Consider the following 19795-nt stretch of genomic DNA (forward strand, 5'->3'; position numbering starts at 1 on the left):
GTGTATGTGTTTGTGGCGGGCTGTATAATGAAGCATGTGGGTGTAGGTGTGAGGGTGTGTGCATGGGTGTGTTGGTGGCTGGATATTTAATAAAATGTGTGGTTGTGGGGGTAAGTGTGTGTATGTCCGTGTGTTTCCGGCTGATAGATAATGAGGTGGGTGGGTGTGTGTGTTTGTGGCTGGCCGTATAATGAAGCCTGTGGGTGTGGGCAGGTAGGTGTGCGGCTGTGTGCATGGGTGTGTTTCCAGCTGGACATATAACGGGAGTGCCTGCCTCCACGCATGTGTGTGTGCGCACTGGGACACGCCAAGGCTGCTAGGAGCTCTCCAGCCCCCAAGGGACACACGAAAGCGCCCGGCGCACAACGCCCGGCCCCTCCAAGGCGCAGTCACTCGACAGAGAGGCAGAGGCACGGGGGCACCTTTGTACATGGTTTATCTCGGCCAGAACAAACAGCTTCGTGGGAACTCACGGGAAAAGCCCAGGACCGGACACGGATGAATCGGACGACAAACCAGGTCGAAAGGGCCGGGCGCTGTTTGGTGCTGGGCGGCTTGCGCGCGAGAAGCGCGGGTCCCGGAGAAGCCCGCGGACCACCCGGGGGTCATTAAATAAACTCTTCTGTACAATGTACAAGGAAAGGAAGATCCTGCGCCCCCCCCGAGCTCACGGGGGCTGGTGGACCGCGTCCAGAGAGGCATGCGGGGAACGTGCAGCTCTCAGCCCACCGCAGCACGGGCATCCTCACCCCGTGGGGGTCCCCTGAACCGATGCGACCACCTCTGGGGAAGGAGAACGGCTCGACCAGCTCCCTGCCCGGGCGGACTAGCCAGTGCCTAGCGCCACCCCACCCCGTGGCCCGTGGAAGCAGGCTTGTCCCCAGCCGCCCAGGCTGCCGGACCCAGGAAGACGGCCAATCCCCCCCTCCCCGCCAGCGTTGGCCCCGGGAGCCCCCTGCCTGGATTCGGACGACCGACACGACGATATCAAAGACATGAGAGAGACTGCGGGGAAGGGGCAGCACGTCGAGGCCAGAGAAGATACAGAAAGCCACGTCCTCCGGGGCAGGCTCCTCTCCCGTGCCCCGCCAGCTGCATTGCTCGCTTCTCCTTGCCCTGCCTCTCACTCCAGCGAGAGCTTCACCAGGCTGGCTTGGACCTTGGCTTGGTCCACGGCGTCCAGGAGGTTCTTGGCGTCCACGGCCAGCGTGTGGGAGGCCGTGAGCATCTGGCGCTTGCACTCCTCGTTCAGCGAGGTGACCGCGTTTTGCTGAGCCAGGCGCATCTTATTGATCAGCTCGGCCAGGTCCTTGTTCAGGAGCTTCTGGGTACCCTCGATCTGCCGGCACAGAGCACGTTCACGTGGGAGCATGAAGAGCAGGGGAAAGCTGGGGACCTCCCCGGGTTATGCTTGGGAAGATCCTGTCCTGGCCCTGGTGACTTAGGGCGGGGGCGTCCAAGTGGGCCCCCCCATAACATGCCAGGTCTTGCACCCATAAGCTGCATGCAGTGTCTCCGTGCCACTGGACCGGCTACGAGCACTGGACCTAGCCCACGGGGACAGATAGGGAGGTCTTCGGGCGTGATCCAGACCACAGCACCGTCCATTGGCAGATGTGGTAGGTTGTTATCCCCTAAGTCACAGCGGTCAAGCTCCTCTGACCATGAGGCCACGTGAGTTTGACCCCTGTGACTTAGGGGGTGACAACCTACTGCATCTGCCAATGGATGGAGCTATTGCATTAGCAGAGAGGGGTTGAGGGCTGGGTTTGTGCCCTGCTGATGGCTGTTGGTAGGAGCAGTCTTGCACACACATGTGTACACACACCCCTTGCACAAGGATGCAAACACAGTCCCTATGGAGACACTATGGGCACCTGCTCCATAAAAGCCAGCTCCCCCTCCTCGGGGCCAGGCGCTGTAATAACACCTCTTGGGCATGGGTTTGCTCCTTATCGCGGAGTAAAAACCCAGGGTAAATTACTCCACGCGCACGATCGCCTGTGTCTGCCCGCACCCCTCCCGGGACCCAACCCCTCCCCAGGTGACAGCATCGTCTTCCACATCCAGGAGGGGACCAGAAGGGGCCCAATCCTACCTCGGTGCGGGACGCCGCGGGCAGGACGGGCAGGATCTCGTCCACGCTGCCGATCAGCTTCCGCAGGGAGAGACCCACGTTCTGCGGGGGGGAACGGGGACGTCAGAGGCAATGGCTCGATTCTGCCTAGCAGCCACCAATAGCATTACCCTGGATGCACCCGGGTTAGGAAGAGGTGCGTCCTGGGTAATGCTATCGGTTTGCAGCTAGTGCTGGAACCTGGGTTGAAGGCTGGTCCTGGGTGGAGGATGCGAGTTCGAGTCCTGCCCTAGACTCGCGCCTCGGTCCCTGAGGTTGGTGGAGGGTCCCAGGACGTGGTGCTGGCCACGTGGCCAGCTGCAGAGGGACCCCCGCTTTTCCCCGGTGGAGGTATCAGGGTTGCTTTACCTTCACGACGATGATGTACCCCTCGGGAGGCAGCTGGCAGATCTCGTTCTTCAGCTGCAGCACGGCCTTCACCAGGTCTGTCACGTTGCTGTAGACGGCGTCGTCCGTCCGGTCCAAGTTGGCTGTGGGGGCTGACTGGAACGGCTGGGACGGGGTGGGGGGGCAAGAGGTCAGCTTGCCTAATGGGGTCCTTGCAAATGGCTTTGGCAATAGGCACCGGAGAGAAGGAAGGGCAGGGGCATGTGATGGGGGGGTGTTCAACCTGCCACAGGCCAACGGGGACACAGCCCGGGATCTTCTAACCATTATCCTGACACCAAACATCTCTTTTACACCCATGCAACAGGGCAGGAGACCCAGAGCCACCCTCACCAGCCCCTGGTTCAAACCTAGGGGAGGAGAGAAGTGACCGATGGCCTGGGGGGCTCTGGAGAGCATGGGGGTGCACTAAGAGGCCATTTCCAAAGCACATCCCAGCATGACCCCCCCGGGCTTCTCCTGAGCAGGCCCCGTCCTCTCTGCTCGTGTGCGCCGAGCTCATAGATCCGGGCTGGGGAAACCCCGCTCCCAAAGCCCTCGTGACCCCAAAACACACGTGCAGGAGTGGGACAGACGTGGCCCGCAGGGCTCGGACGCGGTCCTGCCGCGTGACCCCGAGCGGAAAAGGAGGGACGCAGGCTGGGGCTGAGGTCATCCCCCCCGGTCAGGTCTCCCACCTACCTGTGCACCGAACCTGGGAGGTTTCTGCGGTGGGCCCGTGAACTCAGCTACACCATCAATAAAGGGAAATAAAAAACAATCATTATTATTATTATTATGGCATCAGAGGAAGCAGGGCTGGAGGGACCGGAGGTGGCCTTGGCTACCCCGCCCCAGGGCTGGCAACCCCACAGTGACCTGCCTCTTCTCACCCCCATCTTCCTTGCTGCAATTTAAGCTCAGCTCTTTGCAGCCTACGCCACGCAGCAGCCACGGAGAAGAGTTTGTACCCTCCGGCTCTCTAAACTAAGCAACGACCTCACAATTGGGCCTCTGAGTGCAGGGAGCTGGCAGGGGAGAGGGGCAGGGGATGGATCAGTCCTTGCAGAAATATCTGTGCTCCTGTGAGAGACTCGACACTGGACTGAGGGGACAAGGAGAGGGGGCAATGCCCGGCAGCTCTAGAAGGAGGTGCAAGCCCCGATGCAGCACGGTGAACCAGCAGTCCTCTCTGGCTGGGGGTAGCATGGAGACAAGCAGCTCAGAAAGAGTGTCCCCCTCCAATTCAATGAGCATGAAGAGGATCTGCATGTGCAAATAGAAACCCCTGCACACAGGAATCCCCTGCTAGCCCCCCACCCCGCTGCATGGGCCTGCCTGCAACAAGGGGGAAGGGGCAGTCTGGCATGGACACTCACTGTAGTCGGTCTCCTTCTCCGGGAGTAGCTGCAAAGGAAAGAGAAATATAACAGTATATAATAGCATGTTCTCCTATGGGGATTGTCCCCTACTTGCCCCCTCTCCTGCTCTGCTCCATGTGTCAGGGGGCTTTTAAGCCTCCCCCAGAGGCGCTGGGTGCCAGCTGCAGCTCAGGCTGGGGATGGGGACTGGGCTGTGCCCATGGTCCTGCTGGCACCAACCCCACAGGGTCCTGGCTGGAGGGTCTTGACCCTTAGCTCAGGCTCAGATCAATGTTGCATTTGTGGTCACAAAGGGATTTTCCCCCATGGTCAAACTGGTGTGGACTGGAGGGAGGTTGCCTTCCTCTGTAGCAAGGGGCATGGCCTCTACCTGGGATTTCTCAACCTTTCATAGAAGCAGGGCATAGGCTGCCGTGGTCCCCCCGCTTTGCCTGCGGCCGGTTCAGGGGTGATGTCTGGTGCTGTGGCAGGGTTGACAGTGGTTTTACAAAGAGTTTAGACAGGATGGATGTGTCCGGGCTGGTTTGCGCAGCGCCGATCCTGCCTCAAACAGGGGGCTGGACTAGATGGGACCCCTGGAGCGCCCGTCCAGCTCCACTGCTCTAGCGTTTCTATGCTAAGTGTCAGCTCAGACGGCCGGCAATGAAAGGAGCAGCGTAGCAGATCCTGCTCCCATGCACACCGCCTTTGCTCTGTTGCTGCAGCTGTTCTGCAACAGCGTGGCCAGCCCCAGGGAGGTCGGCACCTGCTGTCTCTGGAGATGCTGGAGGCAGCCCTTTGCCATTGCACAGGTCCAACCGCTTCTCACAAGCAGCTGTGCAAAGTCTGCCAGCAGAAGCAATCTTGCACTGGTTTGAGAAGGCTGCACTGGGACCAATCTCCAGTCTCCACCCCGTTATGGTTGCCCCAGGGGCTTCACAAATAAATGGCTCCAGCCACAAGCATGGGAAAGAGCGCTGCCGGACTAGCAAGCACAGACTCTACTGTGAACAAAAAGTAAAACTATCCATGAATTGCCATTAACAGACTCAACAGAAGCCAACTTCAGATTGACAGATGCAGATTCAACCTGTTCACATATCTCGCATGCCCGACTGCACCGAGGCTAGCTCTGGGGCTGGTCATGGCAATTCAGCCGTGCACTCACACTTCCAAGTGTCGGGAAGACCCTCGGTTCATAGAAATCCCAGAGCCGTGGGGCTGGAAGGGACCTCCAAAGGTCTTGTCCAGTCCAACCCCTGCTTGAGGCAGGATCAGTCTTGTCCAAACCAGCCCAGACAAATCCATAATCACAAAAATCATAGAAATCATTGAAATCCTAGAGCCGGGGGGCTGGACGGGAGCTCCAGAGGTCACATCTAGTCCAACCCCTGCCTGAGGCAGGATCAGCCCTGTGCAAACCAGCCCAGACAAACCCATCATCCAAACTCTTTATAAAACTACCTTCAACCCTGACCCAAGACATCGCACCACAGGAAAGCAGAGGGACCGCGGCAGCCAGCATGCTGCTTCTATAAAAGGCTGTTAACATGCACTCAAGAGGTCCCAGGCCGAAGAAGGCAACCCCCCCATCCAGTCTGCACCAGTGTGACCATGGGGGTACAGTCCTTCCTGACCTCAAATGCAGCATCAGTCGGACCTTGAGCAGAGGGACAAGACCCTCCGGACCTTGCAGGATCGGCCCCAGCAGGAGCATTGGCACAGCCCAGTCCCCATCCCCATCCCCAGCCTGGGCTGCAGCAGCACCCGGCGCCTCTCGGGGAGGCTTCAAACCCCCCTGACATACTGAGCAGGAAGATGGGGAGGGGGCAACCAGCAAAGCCCAGCAGCCTGGGAAATACCCACGCAGCTGCAGGCTCTTCTTACCACGCTTCACAACAAGGGTTTGAAGGAACCATTTGAGTCATGCAATGCAGACCTACACTGCAGCGGGGGGTGAGTATAAGGAGATCATGGATCATCCCTGAGTGACACTAAAACACACAGCTGAGTTCGAAGCCCCGTGAAGGGAAAGGCTATGCATGGAGAGAGAGCTAGATTCCCTGTAAAGCTTTAGCCTCTATGGGGACTGGCCTTGAACTACTCACAGGAGGAGCGTTGTTGTTCATAAACACCATGGGGTCCTGTGGGATGGAAGAACAAGAAATATAAGTAGCGCAGAAACAGCAAACCACGTACGTGTTATCACAAAACCATAGAAAACGAGGGTTGGAAGAGGTGCCAGGAGGTCACATCTAGTCCAACCCCCTGCTCCAAGCAGGACCAGCCCCAGCTCTGTCCCCGGGCCGTCGGGTAGTCACAGACATATGGCCCCCTAGGAAGTTCACGGTTGCTGTCACTAGACTGCTTACCCCCGTCCTGGGCAATATTTAGAGGCTCTTATTCCAAAATCCCAGCCTGCTATCTCCTGGGCTTAGGGAGAATCTCTTTTACGTGTTAGCAGTATAGGCCCCATGACATGCAATTGAGCAGTTCTGATGCAGTTTATTGATACATCAATAAAGCTGATCAGGAGCCTTGAACTGTCCCAGGAGTTTTAACACAGTTCTTGCTTGGCATTTTTTTTAGTTTGAAATACCCACGTGGGCCTCTTGGGGCATTTTCGAATCATTCATTTTGTCCCAGTTCAAAAATGCCCTCGTGTTTCCAAACGCAAGTGAATGCAGAGTCACAACATTCGAACTATAAGAAAGAACGAATCATTGGAGTATTTTGACTGACACGACACGAATGTATCTGGCCTGAGTTCACCTGCTAATTGCCCGTTATCCAGGTCGATGACCGATTAAAAAAACACTACTGCAGCCAATTGAAACACCGGCAAACACTTAAAAACTGCAGTGTATTCAACAGGAATCAAAACTGGCCAACTTTCCGAGGGATTGTCAATGATATTTGTAAGCAAGACGGACAGGATATGATACAAGATACGATATGATACAACGTAGTGTAAGGTATTATACCATATTTACTCACATACCACACACACCTCCCCCCCAAAAATTAGCCTGCCAAAACGGGGGTGCATGTCTTATGCAGGGAAGCTGGTTTCTGTCCTGGAATAGAAGCATGGACACATTGCAATGGCTGCTGAGGGCTCTGCTTCTCACTCTTCTTCCTGCCAAAAGCTGCTGGCAATTCGGCAGTGGCTGAGAGAGGGTAAACACCAGCGTTCACCTGAAACAGCCAAGGAGCTGCTGCATGCGGTCAGCTTTGGGCTGTGATTCTGGAAAAATCTTTTTTTTCTCGTGCTTCTGCCTTCCCAAAGCAAGGTGAGGGTCCTGCCTGGGGGTGCGTGGTATGTGAGACAGTACAGCAATGCGGTGTACTCATTGGGGATGAAAAGCAGCCCTGAACTGGGCAAACCGAACATCGCAGCCTTGCTGCCATCCGCTGCCCTGGGTTTTTCCCAGGGAAAGGTCCCAGCCGACCCCAAGGAGACGGGACAGGGACTCACCAGGGATTTCTCCTCCTGCTGCAGCCACTGATAATCCTCCGTCATTTGCCTCTGCTGTTTGTCCAGCAGCTGCCTCATCTTCACCCGCTCCATCTCCCACAGCTTCTGGGCCTCCTCTTTGCTGCTGGGCCGGAGGAAGTCCTCCTCCTGCAGCACAAAGGTGAGCAGTGACTAAGGGGGTCATGCAGCAGCGGCCACCCACCCCCTCCCCAGCCCTGCACCCACTGGGCCCAGGCCAGCTAGCCACACTGCAGAGACCCTCCACCGCGCCTGCAGCACCGTGACTCTGGATCCCCAGCTCTGTAAGGCATCAGAGTAGGTCCCGAGCCTCCGACCAGCGCATCAAGGCAACCTGCAGGAATGGTCCCACGCCCTTTCCCTTTCCACCGCTACCATATTTTCTTGCATGCAACATGCAACATGCAACTTCCCCCCCCCCCAAAAAAATATCTGCTGGGAAACGTGGTGCGTATTATAGGTGAGAAATACAGTAAGAGCAGTTGCTGCCACTTCCCAGTGACCCTGCAAGGAAAACGTGCACAGACACCCTGGAAGTAGAGCATGGAGCAGGCTGGGATCCTAGCTGCCACTATTCAGTTACTTAGTACTCAGCGGGCACGTCTACACAAGACGCTACGGCACAGTAGCAATGAGCTATGGCACCACATTGCTACTGTGCAGTAGCATTGCCAGGCACTAACCGTGTGGTGATGCGACTGCACAGTAGTAACAACCTACCGCACAGTAGCTTGTTGCTACCGTGCAGTAGCATTGCCGGGCACTAACCGCGCGGTGATGCTAATGTGCAATAGTAACAATCTACTATGCAGTAGCTCATTGCTACTGTGCAGTAGCACCGGGAAAATACCGTGCGACGACAATACTGCGCGGTAACAACTGCACAGTCTGCTGCATGTGTAGATGTGACCAGAAGAGATCCTTTTTTTTTTCATGCTGCCTTCTCAAGAACAAGATGCACGCATTTAATTCTGCAACATGTATGGGAATGATTGACTTCCTCTTCCTTGATGCACCCTTTTCTTTCTAACAGGCTCTCTGCAAAAGCAAAGCCTTAAATCTTCAGCTCTGCCTTCCTCCAGGGCACACAAGGTAGCGATGCGGGCTGCTCCTGAGCAGGATGTATTGATTTGTCTTGTTGCTCACAAGAGCTGGGCAGTGCACTATGTTATTGCTGCCGTTTGGGGAGTCTCCAAAGGTGCCATGGAAAGTCGGGACCTCTTGGTGCTGCACAGAGCCATGCAAATGCCCTGTCTCATGGTGCCCGCTCCAGTCTAAGCTGGGGCTGCTCACTGGAAAGGGGTGGCAGGCCAGGGAAGGGTGCTTGGAGATTCACGGGGTGGGGGTCTGCAGAAAAACCACAGAAGCAGCCAGACTCAGGGGGGAAATGAGGCTGGTAATGGCAATCCCAAAGACCTTGCCTCAGTTTCCCCACCTATAAAATGTTCCCTATGTCACAGGGGAGCTGTGAGGCTCAGTTCTTAAAGCCACAACGACCAACCCCTTGCAAGGGCAAGACTGGCCCGCAGCCCCTGTGCAGAGCGGGGCATACACCCCATTTCTGATCTCCGCTCTCGATGGTACAGATAAAGCACAGAGCAGCCAGTTTCAGGCTCTCCTGTGCATGGTCCCGGACAAGTGGCTTATTTGCTCCCACCAGTTTCCAGGGCAGCTGTGCCAGCTGCTCACGGGTGGGCTGCCCTATCAAGAGAACGGCAGCCTATCCATGAATGTGCCCTAAGGAGCCTTCACGGGGGGAGGATGCACCACGTTGCTTTCTGGAGCTCATCCGTGCCCCCGGTGCCCATGGTGACTTGGTGCCACGGTGCCCCCTACTTCCACCGAGGCCAGACAATGCCGCCAGATGGCTTGCCTGACCCCAGCTCATACAGGCAGGCGCTGAAGGGGTTAAAGGGGCTGATTCTGGAGCCAGGGCAGGAGGAACGGCGTTGGCATAAAAAAGCAGACATTGCAGCATAACAAAGACCGAGGCCACAGGACGCAGCACCCCTGACGGACCCCCCCCTCTCCCCGCCTCTCGCCTGCGGGCACCTCTGCCCCACCGGTGTGCCCTGGTCGTGTGCGAGGCAGGGCGGCCGTGGGGGCCCGTCTTACCCTCATGCTGTGGCGCTTGAAGACATTATGGCGGTTGAGCGGCGGGGTATGCAGGGAGTTGGCAGGTGATGGGTACTCGATGGGGCTCGTGAGCGTCGGCGAGCTGGCGCACAGGCCCTCGGGCACCTGTCCGGGGAAGCCGGAGGCGGCGGGCACAGAAACAGGACGCACACAGTGAGCAGACACGGACAGGGAGAGCGCGAGGCGCGGGGAGCACTGCAGAGGGGCTTTCACCAGGGGGGAGTGAAACAAGTGGTCTCCTATGCCTGGGCTGTGCCAACGCTCCTGCTGGGGTTGAGTCCTAGCTACAGGATCTTGCCCCTGCACCCAAGGACAGACCGAGGCTGCATTTGGGGTCAGGAAGGGATTTCACCCCTCCGGTTAGACTGGTACACACTGGCGGGGTTTGCCTTCCTCTGTAGCAGGAGCACGGCCTCTGCCTGGGATCTCGGGAGTGTATATTAACCTTTGCAGCAGCAGGACATTGGCCACCGTGGTCCCTTTGCTTTCCCTGGGGCAGGGGCGGGTGTGATGCCTGGTGCTGTGCCGGGGTGACTCCCGTTTTGCTCAGAGGTTGGTTTGGACAGGGCTGGATGGGACCTCTGGAGGTCCCGTCCAGACCCACTTCTCTACGACTCTATGATTTGGGGAATCTGGCCATTTCCTGCCTCAGTTTCCCCACCTGTAAAATGGGAATGGTGCTCCCTACCTCCCAGGAGAGTTGCAAGGCTAAGTTTTTAAAGCTACATGCTTCTCCAGCCATCCCCCTCCCAGGATCTTAAAGGGCCTTACAAGCAACAGCTAATGCAGCCTCGCCGCCTCCCAGCAAGGCGAGCTGTGGTGATGGGTTGATGAGAGAAATCAGCTTCCCTGTTTGGGAGGTGGAGAAACTGAGGCACAGGGAGGCAAAGTGACATGGCCACGGCCCTGCAGTGAGTCTTTGGCAGAGCCCAGAGCTCCCAGTCCCAAGTCCTGCACTGGAACCAGTAGGCCACATTCTCTCTCTAATAAAGTACTTTCAGCCCAAAAGGGCCCAATTCTGATCCTGGAGGCAACTACATTGAAGCCAGTGGGGCTCGGCTGGTGCATGCCAGGCCCATCCAGGGCACGCTAAGCACTAAGATGTGACTCATGGTACTTCTCTGCTGAACAGGCACTAGATGAAGTCTGGACCAAGGGAGAAAGGGCCAAATTCTGCTCAGAGCCACCGCGCTGCTGCTCCACTCAATTCAGCACGGGGCAGGGGTGAAGCTATGTTGCAGCAGAGGGGAGAAGGACCCAGCTACGACTGTCCCTGGAAAGGAAATGCAGGAAGGGCTCGGCTCTGCTAACCCCTGGGTGGGCTGACACCTGAGCTGGGTGAAAGTCTCTCTCGAAGCTTCAAGGCACAAACAAGCATCCTATGAGAGCATCGCTAGGCCGATATCATTGTAGCGGGGAAGGGAGGAGTGTTCGAATCCTGCTGGAGCCCAAGGCAAAAGGGGATTAGCTGTTGTATGGAGCTGGCTGGCAGGCAGCAGCTGGTTAGCGATAGGCACAACCAAAGCGCGAGGGTCTCAACCCCTAAGCATGATGCTGGCAGCCCCAGGTGGGAGCGCAGCCTCCAATATCCCACCTCTTGGTGCTGGCAGGTGGGCTTGTAAAAGCCCCGGGGTCTTACCTGGAACTGCAGCTTGGGAGCCAACAGGTTGGTCTGTGGAGGCGGCTTGTATTTCGGCCGGCTGGGCTGAAGGAAGAAGACGACCGTCATGTCACAGAGGGGGCCAGCACAGACAGCATTCGCCCACAGGTGAGGCGACACAGGTACCGAGCACATAAAGAGGTGGGTTTCTGGTTCAGTGGCTTGTAGTGGTGCCTTAGGGCATGGGGAGGAGTTGGGGGATTCCTTGGGAGACCCCTGCCAGCTTCACATTCCTAACTGAACTGGTCAGTACAGACCATGGCCGTGCCGCAAACTGGAGTGAGGTTCCACGTAACACGCAGTCCGTGACAAACCCATGCAGCGTGTAGCAGTGTTGAAGCTAGAACGTGCTGGGAACCGCCGCACATAAAGGGTTAATAATGTTTCTTGCCTGCACTGCTCCGACTTGCCACCAGAGGGTGGCGAGCAGGGGTGTGGCTAGGAGTCACTTGCATGCTACCCCTGCTCTTCTGGAGGAGGGGGCTAGGAGCAGTGCATCCTGGGATGCTGGAAGACCACAAAACCATCCATTTTATCTCTGTGGAGCAGCATGAAGTGACCCTAACACGAGCTGGGGAGCACGGCCCAGAGTTAAGCCTCACCTAGCGCGGCATAACTTTAAGATGCTCCAAGGGCACTTTGCACGTGTTAACGGACTTTAACATGAGGACACTTGTATAACCCGTGACTTCACCTTCAAAGTCATTAGCCTGTGGACAAGAATGGGGACCAGCCAGAAAGCGGGGTAAGAATTAAGAAAAGTAATGTAACAGGTGATTGATGGCTAGAAACGATATTTAGAGATTTGCTTTTAGGAATTGGCTTGTAGGTAGAGTAGAGACGACAATGTTTATTACATTGAACAATAGTCCAAGGGAATGGCAAGGGTTAGTTGGTTTCTAAAAGTCTGTTTGTGATAAAGTTTCACAGTCTCAGCCTTCAAGGCCCACTGTGTCTGAAGCTAGTGGACAAACAAGCTGTGCAAACATGTACCACAGCATTAAAAACAAGGGAACTCATAGCATTGGCATTAGGTCACAGTGACAAACTGGAAAACCCCAGAGATTTCTGGTTTTGGTCAAATGACCAAATCAGGAGGTCGGGCATGCCCAAATTAAGACACGGATAAATGCCCAAATTAAGACGTATGCATGTGATGGGTTTGTAGAAACAAACAATTATTCTGACTGGACAGAACATGGACAGTATGATGACTACAAGGAGACCAATCAACGATTCCCGGGAATAAAGAGTCATCAGGGGAAAAGAATACAAAAGGAGGGATTTTCAGAGCAACGGGGGGATCCCGAGGCCACCATTGGCAGAAGGCGCACCACTGGCCCATCTCATCCACCCACAACTCTTTGCAAACCCCCTGGGACTGGCAAATAATTGGTGTTGTATTCTGTAATCACCTTGATTGCTTTCCTTCAATTATTCTTATTTTTCTATCACTTTGTATCATAGATTTCATAGCTTTCATAGACATTGGGGGCTGGAAGGGACCTCATGAGATCATCAAGTCCAGCCCCCTGCCATAGGCAGGAAGTCAGCTGGGATCAAGTGATCCCAGCAAGAAAAATATCCAGATGTTTTTTGAAGGAGTCCAGAGTAGGTGCTTGCACCACTTCTGGGGGGAGTTTGTTCCAGACTCTGGACACTCGCACCGTAAAAAACTTTTTTCTTGTATCCAGACTAAATCGGCCTTCTTGGAGTTTGTGGCCATCGGACCTTGTTATCCCTTGGGGAGCTCTGGTGAACAGCTCTTCTCCCAGGTCCTGATGTACCGCACTTGTAGGCTGCCGCCAAGTCCCTCCTGAGCCTTCTCTTCTCCAGAAGGAAGAGTCCCAAGTCCCTTAGCCTCTCCTCATATGGTCTTCCCTCCAGGCCTTGGATCATATGAGTGGCTCTCCTCTGGACTTTCTTGAGCGTCTCCACATCCCTCCTGAAGTGGGGAGCCCAAAACTGGATGCAGTTCTCCAGCTGCGGTCTCCTCAGGGCTGAGTACAGCGGAAGGATGACATTCCTGGTTTTGCTTGAGATGCAACGGTAGATGCACGCCAGAGTTTGGTTTGCTTTGCCGGCCACAGCATCACATTGGTGGCTCATGTTCATCTTGCGGTCAGTCAAGACCCCCAAGTCCCTTTCGGCCGTGGTGCTAGCAAGCGTAGCATTGCCAAGCCTGTAAGTATGTTGGGGGTTCTTCCTACCGAGGTGCAGCACCTTGCATTGGATGCCATCCGGTTTTGGTCTCCCCACCTTGAGAACATATCCAAATTGATCCGTATTCCCAGCCTGTCTTGCAGTGTGACGGCCCTCCCCCATAATTTGGTGTCAGCTGCAAACTTTGCCAGTTCACATCTGACTCCTGACTCCAGATCGTTAACGAAGACTTTAAAGAGTACCGACCCAAGTACTGAGCCCCGAGGGACTCCACTGCTCACCCTGCACCACGTTGATTTGCTCCCATCAGCTAGTACTCTTTGGGTCCAACCCCTTAGCCCGTTGCCTAGCCATTGGACCATGAGACGATCAAGGCCACAGCTCCCCAGCTTAGCCATGAGGACATTGTGGGGCACTAGGTCAAAGGTTTTCTTGAAGTCCAAATATATGACATCCACATCATCTCTCTCATCCAGGGCGTATGTTGCCTGGTCATAGAAGGAGATGAGGTTGGTCAGGCATGACCTGCCAGTCACACACCCATGTTGGCTGGCCTTCAGAAGCTTGCTTTCTGTTAGTTTGGCATTGATGGATCCCTTGACAATATCTCCAGTATTTTTCCAGGGACCGACGTCAGACTGATTGTCTACAATTCCCCGGGTCATCCCTCCTCCCTTTCTGGAAGATAGGGACCATGTTGGCTCTTTTTCAGTCTTCCAGGATCTCTCCCGAGTGCCACAAGTTTTCAAGCGTCTTTGCCAAGGGGGATGCCATGATGTCCGCCAGCTCCTTCAAGACTCGGGTGCAATCTGTCAGGGCCCGCGGCCTTGTGAATGTCCAGTTTCTCAAGGTGTTCCCTCACCTGATCCACATCGATTTTGGGCCCACCACCCACTCCCAGGATGGTTCACGTCCTATCAGGCAGTGTGACCCCCTTGGGGGGATGAAAAACTGGTGCAAAAAAAGTCATTTAGGAGATTGGCCTTTTCTTGGGCGTCGGATGTCAGCTGCCCTGTTTGATCTCGCAGGGGCCCAATGCTATTATCGTTCTTTTTTCGACTTCCCATGCATCTGAAGAAGGACTTTTTGTTGTCCTTGATCCCCATAGCTAGCCTGAGTTTGGTTTGTGCCTTGGCTTTTCTCAACCGCTCCCTACAGACGTGGGCGAGTGCTGAGTAGTACTCTTTGGTAATGCTTCCCATTTTCCAACTAGTGTAGGCTACTCCTTGGAGCGTAATGAGGTCCAACAGTTCCTTATTCAGCCAAGGGGGCTTCCTTGCCCGTTGATTACATTTCTTGCAAGATGACATGGCTTTCCCCTGTGCCTCAAGGATCATATTTCTGAGAGATGACCATGCCTCGTGTACTCCCTTATCTAGGGGGGTATGGCCTCTAATTGCCTGACTTACCAAAGCTCTGAGTTTGCAAAAGTCAGCCTTCCCAAAGTCGAGGATTTCTGCTTTACTGAGGGATTTGCCTGCTCTTTGGTGAACTAAGAAAGTGACCAAATCATGGTCGCTGTCACCAAGCTTCCCCTCGATCCTCACATCGCTCATCAGGTCGTCCCCTTTGGCCAGGACCAGATCCAGCAATGCTTCTCCCCTAGTCGGATCATAGACCTCCTGCATTAGGCAGAGGTCATTAATGCAAGCGAGAAAGCTGCACGACCTGTCAGATTTGGCCATGTGCTCATCCCAAGAGATGTCAGGGAAGTCGAAGTCCCCAATGACGATCATGCATCGGAAGCATGTAGCCTCGACCAGTTTGCTATTGAATTCCCGATAAAGTTCTTCCTCTTGGCAGGCAAGTCTATAGTAGACTCCTACAAGTATGTCACCCTCCCTATGTTCTCCCAGTATTTTGACCCAGAGGGTCTCAAGACACCCTTCCTGGTTAGAAAACTCAATTTTCAGGGAAGTGAACTGATCCTGAACATAGAGAGCAACAAAATCAAATAAAATATGCCTATTATTGAATGGAAGAAGTTGTGATCGGTCTGAAGGTTTGGAACAAGGTGCCAGGACTGGGTCATAAATCCAGAGCCAACAGTGATGGGAGGTTTTATCAGATACAAGCAAAATAGTATAGGGATCTAGAGAGAGTCACACAGCCAATCGCCTGGAACAAGTGAAAATGCGAATATCCATAGATGTGCTAATCTAGAAGGACAAGGTTCTTTGGGCAAATGTGGTATCTTTCATTAGACCAATTAAAATAAAATAAAATAAAAAATAAAAGATACCACATTTACCCAAAAAACCTTGTCTGCCTACGTCCTTAGCCCAACACGGCTACAACCTGCACCCCCAAAATCTAGAAGGAAGCGTGGGAGAAAAGATGCCAGCTCGGTATAGGGGACATTATCCCTGAGAAATTTAGAGCAAATGGGCAAAGGAAGCAGCATTGGTGTGTGGAAAAGACAAGACAAATAAGTGATGTTTCCAGCTAGGATGCAACGAGAAATTTAGGGGCCTAAAATGGAAGAAGAGAGAGCGCTTCTTTGCTAGCGTGAGCTGCTGGAGCCAGCCAGCACGGGACAGCTCCCATCTCCCTGCCAGGCCCAGGGGTAAGTATTTGGATCAAATGCTTGTAACTGTAATTAGTTCATGCACGCAGCAATTAGTAAGTATGGTAAGACTGCTGGCTAGTGCGTAGTTAGCATTGGGTGGTGGTCTTTTCAAGCATTTGTTGAAGGTACTGCGGCACAACTGCTGTTGGCATTTGCAGCAAGGGACGTTTAGGAGAAAATTTCTCACTAGGAGGGTGGTGAAGCACTGAAACAGACTATTTAGAGAGGTGGTGCAGTCTCCATCCTTGGAGGTTTTTAAGACTCAGGTAGACAAAGCCTTGGCTGGGAGGATGTAGTTGGGGCTGGTCCTGCTTGGAGCAGGGGTTGGACTAGACGTGACCTCCTGAGGTCCCTTCAACCCTCGTTTTCTATAGTACTATGATTTGGATTAATCAAGGATTTTATCTGAATTACCGACGTGGAAAACAGGCAATTGCTTCAGGGAGCTGCTTTCTAGCAGGGGGAGACCCTGTGTTTCATTCGGGTGTCTCACCACACCGCCAAAGGGACCGGCATCCAGTACAACGGCACAACACGCTGTCTGCCTGCGCCCAGACAGCCGTGCGGTTTGACACACACAGACACACACAAAAACATATGGCACATGATTGCTACTGAGATCACCTAGTTATGCTCCTTGCTGACTAACCCTAGAGCCCCCCTATGCCACTGCCTCGGAGGCAGGCAGCTGGTAACACCACGCGTCGCGCTGCGAGTCCCAGCCCACAAGGTGAGAGAGCTCCTATCTGGCAGGTTAAAAATCGAGCGTGCATTTGGTTTTTAAACCCCTTTTGTCCCAAGCTGTGGCCGGGATGATCTCTGAGCAGATGGGCTCTGCTGCTTGGGCAGAAGCACTTGTCGCTGCCCAGAGCTGGAAGAAGCAAAGCTCCCATCGCCGCAGGCTTGTGGGCTAGGAAGTGTGGCGAACTCAGGTGATGGGGAAGGGACAGGGAACCCGAGTTACTGACACCGTTATGTACGTTCATGGGCCACGAGCAAGGAGGAGCTCAAACCCTGAGCTACAGCAGCACGGGCCAACCCGTGTGGCCGGTGTGCCATAAATTAGCCCCACACCCTCATCGAATCCCACTCCGACGCCCTGCCCGATCTGCTGCTCTGCGTTCTGCTCCCTGCCCTGAGCTCCCTGTCCAATCTGCTACTCTGCATTCTGCCCCCTGCCCTGATCTCCCTGCACAATCTGCTGCTCTGCATTCTGCTCCCTGCCCTGAGCTCCCTGTCTGATCTGCTGCTCTGCATTCTGCTCCCTGCCCTGAGCTCCCTATCCAATCTGCTACTCTGCATTCTGCCCCCTGCCCTGAGCTCCCTGCCCGATCTGCTGCTCTGCGTTCTGCTCCCTGCCCTGAGCTCCCTGCCCAATCCGCTGCTCTGCATTCTGCTCCCTGCCCTGAGCTCCCTGTCCAATCCGCTACTCTGCATTCTGCTCCCTGCCCTGAGCTCCCTGTCCAATCCGCTACTCTGCATTCTGCTCCCTGCCCTGAGCTCCCTGCCCAATCCGCTGCTCTGCATTCTGCTCCCTGCCCTGAGCTCCCTGTCCAATCTGCTACTCTGCATTCTGCCCCCTGCCCTGAGCTCCCTGCCCGATCTGCTGCTCTGCATTCTGCTCCCTGCCCTGAGGTCCCTGCCCAATCCGCTGCTCTGCATTCTGCTCCCTGCCCTGAACTCCCTGTCTGATCTGCTGCTCTGCATTCTGCTCCCTGCCCTGAGCTCCCTGCACAATCTGCTGCTCTGCATTCTGCTCCCTGCCCTGAGCTCCCTGTCCAATCTGCTACTCTGCATTCTGCTCCCTGCCCTGAGCTCCCTGCCCGATCTGCTGCTCTGCGTTCTGCTCCCTGCCCTGAGCTCCCTGCCCAATCCGCTGCTCTGCATTCTGCTCCCTGCCCTGAACTCCCTGTCTGATCTGCTGCTCTGCATTCTGCTCCCTGCCCTATTTGCCCCTGTGTTGCCTGCCCATGCCACTTGTGCTCCAGGTTGCACCCCTATCTCAAAGGGCAAATAACAGCTGTACTAGGTTCGTATCCTCCCCTATAAACCATCCTCAATGAACCCCACGTGCTCAGGATGGACTCTGTGGGTAGAGCTGAGTGGGGCAGCAGCTGGCACAGCTGGAACCGATGTCCCACAGCAAATCCCACGTGTTCTTCCTACCTTAGGAGGTGGATCCTGGAATGAGGAGGGCTCCATGATTTTGGGAGGCCGGTGGCGATTGTTCCTTTCCTGCTCCTTGGCAATGTCCTTCTCCATCAGGTAAATGTCACTGCACACCAGGGAAGAAAAGGAGCCACCATTACCCCACCCACTGTGCAAGGCAAGGTGCCAAACTGGATGGACCCACGGGATGATTCGAGACATCATCTCTTATATTCCTAACTAGGGGCTGTGGACCACGTTGGCCATGGCAGACGTCATAGTAGAGAAAGGCTTGGAGGGATGGCTGGCCAGACCCATGCAGGCTGGTTCAGACTGTGCTGAACTGGAGTGAACGGGATGTCTGTGGGTATGTGGCCCCGATTCTCTTGGGCACTTCCACAGGGAAAGGGTGGGAGACTGAGTTGTGGACGGCTGGGTATCAGGACAGTGCCACGGCTCGTTCCTCGCTCTGCAATGACAACCTGAAGAGCAGAGCTGGGCACAAGGTGAGGCTTCATCAAAATGCTCTCTGAAGACATGTGGGATCCCAGGGTGTTTTACTGGACTGAGTTAGGCATTGGGGCCTGGTGGGGAGGGCAGCGGGGTGGGTTTTGGGAGGTCCAGGACCAACTCCAAGCTCTCCTTGGTGCAGAGTGAGCCAGAGGGCCAGAGCCTGCTTGGCCTCAGGCACTACAGAGACCAGGAATTGGAAAGCCACCTCCATCTCCCCAAAGAGCTCAGGGGTGGACATGAAAGCCAGTGCTTCCACTCGGTCCCATCTCCCTGTTCTGTGCTAATGCAAAAGGAAACCAGTGCCCAAATCTCAGCAGAGGCCAAGGGAGGAATTTATCATCCTCTGGCCTGCTCCGTGGGCAAGGAGCATGGAGATGCATGTGGACCCAGTGTCAGCTACCTGGGGGTTAAATCCAGGGTCCCAAGAGCTCAAAAACCACCGGCCTTTGGCTTTGCGATTCACAGGCCCCGCGGTAGATAGCAAAATGGCAGCCACCGGCAAGGAGGACTCCCCACTGCCCAAGCCCCTAGCATTGCACAGGCCTGTCTGACACAGAAGAGCTCCTGCCAGCCAGGCTTTCCAGCATCGTGGAGGCGGTGCAATGAAGGTAATAGGGAAACCCCTTCAGCTGCCATGCAGAGCAGGATGCTAAAGAACTGCACGCCAGTCCACCACGTGTCCAGTCAACCGTAGTTCACATCCAACCAACCGCACTCCCGCTCAACCACCGGTCCAGCCACACTCCAGTTCCTCTTGTGTTCAACCAACCGCGCTCCACCGAACTGCATCCAGACACTACTGACAACACCTTTGCTGTCTGCCTCCCCACCCTTCTCCACCCTAATGAAAATGGATGCACTTTGGTTTGCACCTTACAGCATGAGTGCATGGAGCGTGGAGGTGGCATGGAGCATTGCCTAGCGGTTACAGCAGAAGGTTGGAGGTGAGCACATGACTTAGTATTTTGTCAACCTTTATCGTGTCCCCCCTCAAGCATCTCTTTTCTACACTGACCGGGCCTGGCCTCTTTAGTCTGCCTATGAAGACTACTTACCCTCCCTATTTCCCTTCTCTGCTTCTTCTACCTCCTTTTGGAGAGGCAGGGACCGAAGTTGGGCACAGGATTCAAGGTGTATTGCACCATGGGTTGATAAAAGGGCATTCGATGCTTTCCATTTTGTTTGCAAGTCCCTTCTTATTCATTCTTAATGTTTTGTTGGCCTGTTTGACGGCTGCTCACTGCCA

At 54.9% G+C, this 19795-nt stretch overlaps 1 protein-coding gene across 8 annotated transcripts in view; it reads right to left on the reverse strand.

Moving 5' to 3' along the window:
• Positions 1-419: 419 nt before the first annotated feature.
• Positions 420-19795, reverse strand: part of PTK2B (protein tyrosine kinase 2 beta) — a 94746-nt gene continuing 75370 nt past the window's right edge. For 2 of the 8 annotated variants that reach the window (XM_019482809.2, XM_019482810.2), the window contains exons 22-30: positions 18055-18163; positions 11136-11201; positions 9476-9601; positions 7343-7489; positions 5973-6008; positions 3883-3910; positions 3206-3261; positions 2486-2629; positions 1248-2179 (exon numbers count right to left, since the gene is read on the reverse strand). In XM_019482809.2, the coding sequence (XP_019338354.1) occupies positions 1868-2179; positions 2486-2629; positions 3206-3261; positions 3883-3910; positions 5973-6008; positions 7343-7489; positions 9476-9601; positions 11136-11201; positions 18055-18163 (1024 nt within the window). In that variant the 3' untranslated portion in view covers positions 1248-1867. Of the gene's footprint in view, positions 2180-2485; positions 2630-3205; positions 3262-3882; positions 3911-5972; positions 6009-7342; positions 7490-9475; positions 9602-11135; positions 11202-18054; positions 18164-19795 lie in introns of all 8 variants that reach the window. The other 6 variants (XM_059728083.1, XM_059728081.1, XM_059728089.1 and 3 more) reach the window with 6 other exon arrangements.

This window comes from Alligator mississippiensis, chromosome 1, assembly GCF_030867095.1.
Source record: "Alligator mississippiensis isolate rAllMis1 chromosome 1, rAllMis1, whole genome shotgun sequence".
NCBI classification, from domain to species: Eukaryota; Metazoa; Chordata; order Crocodylia; family Alligatoridae; genus Alligator; species Alligator mississippiensis.